Source organism: Drosophila kikkawai, chromosome X, assembly GCF_030179895.1.
Source record: "Drosophila kikkawai strain 14028-0561.14 chromosome X, DkikHiC1v2, whole genome shotgun sequence".
In the NCBI taxonomy this organism is placed as follows: Eukaryota; Metazoa; Arthropoda; class Insecta; order Diptera; family Drosophilidae; genus Drosophila; species Drosophila kikkawai.
This window is the reverse complement of record NC_091733.1, coordinates 20,379,472-20,388,496: the sequence shown is the minus strand read 5'-3', so window position 1 is coordinate 20,388,496 and position 9,025 is coordinate 20,379,472. Positions and strand designations below refer to the sequence as shown.

The 9,025-nt window shown below is 42.5% G+C and overlaps 1 protein-coding gene across 1 annotated transcript; it reads right to left on the bottom strand.

Annotated features, from left to right (window-relative positions):
• Window positions 1-1,395: 1,395 nt before the first annotated feature.
• On the bottom strand, window positions 1,396-3,578 carry LOC108084191 (uncharacterized). Its single transcript, XM_070288404.1, has 2 exons — window positions 2,134-3,578; window positions 1,396-1,985 (listed from the first exon to the last, which is right to left on the bottom strand). The coding sequence occupies exons 1-2, from the start codon at window positions 3,576-3,578 to the stop codon at window positions 1,463-1,465; spliced, it is 1,968 nt and encodes a 655-aa protein (XP_070144505.1). The 3' UTR covers window positions 1,396-1,462.
• Between the last annotated feature and the right edge of the window lie 5,447 nt (window positions 3,579-9,025).

Below are 9,025 nucleotides of genomic sequence, written 5' to 3'. Positions count from 1 at the left end.
GTCCAATAAAATATTGAGTAAAATTTTAATTTCAAAATATTTTTCTACTGAATTTTTGCCTATTTTAGATACATTTTTCAGGGTTTTTTGAAATTATAGAATAATAATATTAATTCTAGAAATTATTCAAAAATGTATTACTAATAAAATTGATACGAATTTGTCTTGCAGCTATTTAAAATGTTGCTACTAGTGTAACAAAGACCAAATTTCTTTAATTTTTAATTTACTTTATATTTATTATAATCATTTATGATTCTTAAACAAAAAAGATAAAAGAATAGTATTATTTTTAATGAAACACCACTTAATTTGTGGTTTAACCCGCCTTATCTTGCGAGCTTTCAAATTTTCCTGGACAGAACAGAGCAGAACTTGCAGCTACATCTATCCTTTTTTTTTTTTGAGTACTCTCTGCAGCCTATATCCTATAGGTTTTATCAGCATTATTCAGAAAAATGTAGGATAAGTGCACCCATTTTCGGGACTTTTGGTTTTATTTCCCTTAAAACCAAATTGAATCGCTTATTTTATATCGTCTGATCACATTTGTATCAGTATTTTTGGCTTCAAATGAAAATGTATTAAATAATGCTTCCAATATCAAAGGTATATATAGGAGCACCATCTAGTGGCGGAAGACATAAAACAAGTCCTGGCCCGCAACCCTTTCCTCCGCTTCCCCCATTCACCGGTTCTCCGATTCTCCTCCTTTCCTCTATTTCTCCGGCCCTTTCCACCGGAATTGTTTGGCCTGTGCAGTGAGGCATATATCCGGCGGAGTGCTCTCCTCGCTCTCCTCTCTGGGGTGATTTTCCTTTTGGCCAGGACATAGTTGCCCGAGCAGAGGAGCCTTTTACACGGCGCAAAAATAAAAAGCTGATATTTGGTACAAAAAGTAGGCTGAAACATAAGAACTAAGGTAAAGTATGCGAAGTCTCCCCAAAAAGAGTTTATATTTTCTATTTTAGGTTATATCCCTATTCGAAAGTGATTAATATATACATATATACACTTTTCTTTGTTAATTTTAGTTGGGAAAATGAATCTAAAGGCTATAGAAACAACAGTGCACAGTGGTCCAGCCCGTAGGCCAAAAATAAAGAAAACCAAAGTCCAAATTTTGACTTTCTCGCAGTGCACCTGGCAGCAGGACAGATTCAGGTTACACACCTGTTCTGTTCACTCACACTGGCCATGTCCCCCCGCCTGTCCTGCGTCCTTCGTCCATCGTCCTGGACCTGGTCCTGTCACCCCTCCCCTCCCGAGACCGAAATCAATAATACCGAATGCAACGCCCCTCGAAAAAGTTGTCCACACACACGTGTCTCTAAAACGAAACTTTCATCACCAGGTTCGATGTACATACAATATATTAAAAAAAAAAAACTGACTGTTCGCATTACAATAAATAAATAAATACGCAAAAAAAAATGGGCTTATCCTTGGTATATCCTCGCTTCTAGGACACGAATCGCAGGTTGGTGCGCTTGCGACCGCCAAACTCGCCAAAGTTGCGTCGCACGGCTTGCATGACGGCCTGCTTTGCCACGGGATCCACAGGCTCTACGGCGGCGGTATCCTGACCAGGGGCCTGGGCAGCCTTGGCGTTCTGGTCGTCCGACTGACGTCCCAGGATGTTCCAGAAGGGACGTGGAGTGGTGGTCGTCGGCGGATCCTTGTTGATGTAGATGCAATTGATGATGGGCTCGTTGCCGTAGAATTGCCTGTTCTTGTTGCGGTTCCTCCGGCGCTTTTGCTGCTGCAGGCGGCGTCTGGTGTTCTGCTGCTTGCGGCGCCGCCGCTGCTGCTGCGTCAGCTGTGGCCGCCGGCGACGGTAGCCGCCGATGGAGGAACTGGAGCTGGAGCCACTGTACCCAGCGGAGCTATAGCTGGAGCTGCTGGGACGGCGACGTCGGTTGCCACTGGAGAGGCTGCTGCTGCTGCTCTGCTTCTTCTTTTTCTTGGTCCTGCGCTTACTGGTGCTGCAAGGATATAGATCAACATTTACTTGAATACTTAAATACTTAAAAGGACACGTGGTTCGACCCATCCCTAAGATGCTAGAGTGCACTCTCTTATGATACTTGTTGGATTTTTCATGAATAATACACAAATATTTGCAAACATTACCTGCTGCTACTGCTGCTGCTGCTGCTGGGCTTCTTCTTCTTCTTCTTTTTCTTGTCAACCGAAGAATTGCTGCCAGAAGAATTGCTGGCAGAAGACATACTGCTGCTGCTGCCGCTGCTGCTGCTGCTGCTGATGGAAGACTGTGCACTTGAAGATGCGACAGCCGCTGGCTTCTTGATAACATCTACGGGACTCTGGTCCATTTGGTCCTGCTGCAACTCCTGGCCCTGCTCCTTGTCCTGCTTCTTCTTGTGATCCTTCTCCTTCTGCTCCTTGTTCTTTTTCCTCTTTTGCGTCATTAGCTCGTGGTCGTCCTCCATCTCCTCCTTTCGTTTCTTCTGCGGCACTCGCTTCTTGTTCTTCTGAGCCTTCCGCTTCGGATTCTTCTTGTTCGAATTCTTATTCTTATTCTTGTTCTTTTTCTTATTTTGATTCGGCCGCTTGTTGGGCTGATTGATCACGGGATGGATGTCGCCATCGTCGGCGTCAGTGCTCCAGATCGCCGTGGTCGACATCGGGCTGTCCTCGCTGACAATGTGCTCGTCGTACTCACCCAGGCCGACGTAGCCCGGCTGATCCCGGTAGTAGGCATTACCGCCGTAGTAGAAGTCATCGTAGTCCTCTTCGTCATAGTCCTCTTCGTCGTAGTCATCCTCGTCTTCGGGCAGCACCGCCTCCCAGGGATGCACAAAGGGATAGAAGCTGACCGCCGGTTGCTGGACGTCCGCTTGGATGGGCTTCAGCTCGAAGACAGCATGCGTGTCGGGATTAACCTTGGGCGGCTGATGGGACTGGACCACCACGATGCCGGCATCCTCGGCCACATTGGCATGACTGGCGGCATTGGCCACCACGCTGACGCCCAGGGGCAGATGGGCGGAACTGGTCAGCTCTTCAGCTCCTCCCTGGGAGGATGCCTGAGAGCCCTGAGCCAAAGGCAGGGCCAAGGCAGCGGGCACAAACGGCGACTGGGATTTCGATGACTGCCCAGCCAGAGCAGCCTCCGCCTCGTCTTCCAGATCCTCATCATCATCTTCATCGTCATTTTCCTCTTCGTCGTTGGGAACATGCGGCTCGTAGTGCACTCCCGTCAGAGCCACATAACGCCTCTTGCTGGGATTCACCTCCTGGAGGGTGGCGGCGCCCTCGCGATGCTCCATCATCGCCGGCAAGCTCTCCACATTCAGTGTCTGCGAACTGACCTGGACACTCGCTCCGGTCTCTCCGGTCTTAGTGCCCGCCGAGAGAGCCCTGCCCGAGCGCTTCCTTCGGGTTACGACGCACTGCGACTGGCTGCCATCGCCCTTCAGCTGGCGACCCTGGATGTAAAAGCGCTTCAGCTCGTACTCGTCACCATTCTCGTCCACCTCGATCAGGGACTCGCCGGAAACACTGACGGCCAGAAAGACCAGGCCCAGGAAGAGCCAGACGCACCGGTTCCTCATCTTGTCCAGACTTGGCTAAAAACTGAGCTGTCCGACGATCGGCGGCCGCTTATATTAGCTCGCTTGGCGAGCACCTATTGACCCACGGCTAATTGCCAAATGTGGACAGAAACCAAAGGCAAAGGCAAAGCCACAGCCACCAACGGTTTCCTACGAACCCGAGGTCTCTGGTTTTTGAATTATTCATCAGCTCTGCCGCGGCGAGCTTCTTTCTGGCTTTCTTTGGGGTACCCGTTTCTTCTGGCTTTCTGTCGCGGGGTCAATGGATCGACCGATCATTAATAACCCCGCATCGATGGCCCCAGCTCTCCGCCGGATGAAAGTTTCGGCCCTTAATAGGTCACAGCCAGCCAAGGTATGTATGAGTCCATCTATTGGCTCTGCAAAACCTCTCAGCCACTTAGCAATTCAGGCGTTTCTTCGCTCAGAATATTAATTATTGGCATTCCGATATGTGATTTCTTATCTATCTATATCTTGATATTAATCATTGAAAGGCTATTTAAGATCAAAGATTGTTATATTAATTTTTATTGCAGGTGAACATTCTGATTACTTGATGTATAGCCAATATAAGCAGGAGGTATGCAAAAGTCTTGTTGGTAAATTTATGTTTCTGATAACAGTCGATTCCTTCTTTTCGATGCGATTTAAATTCATATTAAAATACTACAAATATTTTGCAGTTGGAAAGTTGAAATCAACAGGGCCCTTATGGAATTCCGCATAAATTTAGCCTTGGCCTGTGTTTAAAAATAGATCTTGTGACTCTATTGACCAAATTTAGAGGCGTTAAATTCCTGCTCACTGTTCAAGGGGCGTTGGAAGATTTATTCAGACCCAACAGATGATTTAGCGGGCAAGAACAGAACAAAGGGAGCACACACAACCCAAGAGTCTGGCATTTCTGGCTGACAAAATCCACACAAAAGGTTAACTCACACGTGGTGCGAAAGTTCAGCTTCAGCTCCAGCTTCAGCTTCGTCTGGGGGTTCCAGACGATGAATGCCCTTTAGTATTTGATATGTGTAGTTATATTTTTATGTCTTAAGCTCGAATTATGGTGCTTTTAATTCCCAATGAAAGCTACCAAGCAATGAAGTTGATCAGAAATCCATTACTGATGATAAATCTTTATATGCAATTTATGTATGTACAACTGGTATATCCAAGACGTTCAGCTGGAAGACGCTAAAGACTTTTCTAGAGCTTAAATTTATTTAAAATTTATTTTAAAAAATTAATTGACATGCACAAGGTGGAAATTCCAAGTTAAACTTAAGATAAAACAACTAAATACAAGACAAAAAATTTCTGCTTTTATTATGTTCATAATTTACCTAAACTTAAAGCCCAATATACCCTTCTCAAAGGGTATTAAAAAGCGAAATTGACCTATGACAGAAAGCTGGCAAAAAAAAAAGAAAACAGAAATGAAAGGGTTATGGAAAAATCAGATTTCTTAGCGGGATTAAAATTTCTACAAACGACGCTGACTCAAAAACGAAATGAATTTATTGATTGTGATTAGGAAAGGCCCGAAAAAGAGAGACATTTGGCAAAGCGAAAATGGCCAACAAAAGCCAATAAACATTCCGAATCACCACAGCTTGTGACCCGCGTTGTTTTATTTATATTTCTCCAAACTTTTTTAGTTAGTCTGTTGGACTAACAGCAACAGCATTAGCATTATCCCAGCCGAGCCGAGCTGAGCCATGGCTATTTATTGTCCACTCTTCATGCATGCTAATGAAGCATCATAAATTGCCATGGCCAAGAGCAGCCCCAGGCCAAAAGCTGGGTGTGATCCAGGCGCGTTGACGGGACTGAGCATTCGCAGGCGAAAAAAGATCTCTGACGAGAAGAGTTAAGTAAATGTTTTGACGCAAAAAATGTATATAATGTTGTATGTATGTTAGGATGTTAATGTCTCATTACTCCTGCTAATTCGCTTTATATAGCAGACATCTCCATCACAGTGAAATGGCAGCAGCCTTTGTTTGTTACTGGGAACTAGGAACACCAACAGCCCCAACAGTAGCAGTGACAAGAACTGTGACAAGCGCACACCTTGTTCTGATATCGGGGCTCTGATTACGGTCTGGAGGAACGAACACAGACGAATACCTCTGGCGGAGATCACGATCGGCGGAGTTCGGCAAACGATATGGGCTGGGCTGGGTTGGGTATTCGTTTCAATTTCGATTTCGATTTCGGACAATTGCCTCGCAGGCACAATCTGTCATCGACCCATTTCGGGGCGAGACATCTATGTACGCATAGTATGGTGTTGCCATTGCATTCGACTCGCTGGTGCTACAGCTTATTTTCACTCCAATTTGGGGGCGATCGTATCGGTAGAATCGTCGGTGTCCCAATGCCCACAGTGCCTACCCCGTCAGTCAAGTCTTGGCTCTGGCATAGGAAATGGTGTCTGTGAAAGAGTATTTCGGCAACAGATTCGAGTTTGAGATGGAATATACTTATATAAGAGGTTCTTGTGATACCAAAGACATTCTAATTTGCCTTTAAATTTAAGCTATTTATTATTCTCTACATTTAGTAGTAGGAAATATATTTTTTGCGTAAAAGAATACTTACTAGTGACAGTGTAAGTACAGTGGCAAAAAATTACCAGATATTGTTGCCAAATTTAGGCTCAAGTAGGCATGATTTCGGGCCAACGAAGGTTTTCCTTATAAAATAAAATAAAATAAAATATAACAAATTATGTATCTCTGAGCTAAAAATAATAATTTTAAGAATTTTCATACTTGAATTATAATTTAAAATTTTGAAAATTTGGAGACAATAAAATCAAGCCAGATAAGCTTGTGTTTTTTTCTATAGACTTTTTTATCTGTGCACCTGTGTGGGGCTATAGAGCAGAAAGTGCGTATACGCAATTAGAATTCCACTGCGATCCGTCGATTAATTTTCTCCGATTCTCATTTGCATGGCGGGCGGCACTTTCTAACGCCAGTCCCCAGTTCCCCAGTCCCCTGGCAATGCACCATTTCGAAGGCAGCATCTCGGGGCGAAATATAATAATAATAATAATAATATGAAGACATTGCCATAAATCCGAGAACTTTAGTCTACAAATACATTCATTTGCATTTTAATTTAAAAAACGAGGAGATAACAGACAGTATTTACCATGAATTTTGGCCCCCTTTGTGGCCCATGCTGGCCGCTTTCGTAGCGGGCACCGCCAACGGAATTTATAATTAATTCGTGCATTAAATTTTCGAGCATATTATCCATCCCCATCCCCCATTTTTTGGCGCACAAATCAATAAGTTATATGTAAGAGTTTCGGTCAATAATGAGATGCATGATAATTTCGGTTATTTTTTCCCTTACTTTTTCTTTCTTTGGCAGCCGGAGGAATGTGCTGGCACAAATATGCAAATCGGAGGAGGCGCGATGTCAGCCGGAAAAACGGGTTTTTCTCACAAATCACAGCAGCAGACACCTACCGACCTACCGACCAATCCCAACTGCAGCTGCAGTTGCAACTGCATTTCTGTATCTTTGAATGTGTGTATCTGTGTACATTCAGAAATACAGATGCTGCATCAAAATGGCGCTGCACTCCGCCCCCGCGTTCAGAGTTCTTTAGAGGGCGACAAGCGTTAAGTAAAAGTAAAATCAATTTTCCCCTTTCCCGCTCTCTTTTCACTAACTGACCCAATTAACAAAAAACAAAGACCCGAATCTACAGCGCCTTATTAAGTATGCCCACCGCACATGGGGTCTTATTTATTTGTATGTGAGCTGCCTGAACTGATTTTACAAGATCCCAACACTAAACGCCCTAATTGTGGCTCAAGAACAGGCAGTCAGACTTGTAATACAATAAATTAGGTATTTAAAATGGCAAGAGCCCTGCAGTGGAATGAGCTAACGATTCATAAACAACCCACGATCATAAATTTATAAATTTACAAAACTTCAAGAAACATATAATTAAATAAATGTTTCATTAATAAAAAAAATAAATTGTCAATAAATAGTTAAATAAGTAATCAATATATATTAATATAATGTAATATTTTAATTTTCATATACAAGTTGGGTTATAACTGTTATTTTCAATTTGAGAAATTATTCAATCGATATTTTACAAATTGAAAAACTCTTGGAAAATATATGCTATATCTACATTTTTTATCTTTTAAACTCAATTTTGGGTAGTAACATTTATTGTACATAACAGCTGACTTTAACAGCGGATAACTTAACAGAGCGCGGCACTGTTAAACTTTTTAGTTCTTGACATTTAAGATTCATTCTTCCATCATACCCCGGTAGGAGGCGTTGCCCGATGACGCCATCTGTTGGCATTTATCAGAAACTTAGAGCCCAGTGGCGCTACCTAGGAGTGGATTGGTGGGCAGTAAAAAGCAAAGCAATTTCTTTATGTCCTCCACACTGGGAGAAATTTCCAATAAATGGAAACAAATAATTTTTAATCATTAATTATATCCATCCATGTCAAATCCAATTTTAAAATTTATTAGTAATACAACTCATGTTTTTAGGTTTAAGTAAAAAAAATAGTATAATGTTTTAATTAGCTTCGAATTTCGCCTTCAGCTAGCATGAGGCCCAAGGGAAGTGATGGGCAAGGAAGGGAGGGCTGAGCTGCTTCACGACATCCGAAGCGCGCTAATTGTTGACCCATGTTCGTTCCAGTCCCTTTTTTATTCCAGTGTTGATGTTTGTGTTTGGTTTTGATATTATTTAAATGTAACTTTATGAATCAACAAACAAAGGCAGAGTCCAGAGGGAGCTAGGATAACTCCTATTAGCCACCCATTAGCCGATTCGTTCGCCCCTCTGACTTACAACAGCAGCCTAGTCGTTACAATTTTTTGGACGTTTTTTGAGAAGTCGGTGTTTGATAAGCTAAAGTGTTCCTCTTAAGTACTCGAACCAATGAAAGAGAGACTGGTAAAGCTGGAAAATCATTTAATTCGTACGTTTCATTCTAAATGGCTTAATTTTACGGTACAATACGATACAATATTACTGATATTTCCAAACCTTTTAAATTAACATTATCTTTATACTTAATTTTATGTGTAATCATATTCATACATTTAATAATACTCATACCCTAACCATTCAGATTGTTAATATTTCCGCTTTAATTTTCATTTTTGACTTTTTGAGTTTTTAAAGATTATTGAACGAGAACTGGCAATATTGCCCAAAATTTTTCTATCAGTCGGTGTAAGATGGCCCCAATAAGGGGGTTTTTTTTTAAAGCCCGGGCTGGGCCCGGTGCACAATTGTATTTTTCCTGCCGCTTGTCCGTCGTGACCAGGGAAATACTCAAGATCCCCGCTTGCGTCTTGCAAAGAGTCGTAAAATTTACTAACTATCATCGTACATATATCATTTCTTTTGCTTTTTTTCGGTTTATTTTGCTGTTTTTT

What these genes read in the sequence shown, in the direction of transcription:
- LOC108084191 (XM_070288404.1), bottom strand. Translation starts at nt 3,578, where the DNA reads ATGAGGAACCGGTGCGTCTGGCTCTTCCTGGGCCTGGTCTTTCTGGCC. An exon ending in AGCAGCAGCAGTAGCAGCAG is followed by an intron (nt 1,986 to 2,133) that starts GTAATGTTTGCA and finishes ATATCCTTGCAG; the next exon opens with CACCAGTAAGCGCAGGACCA.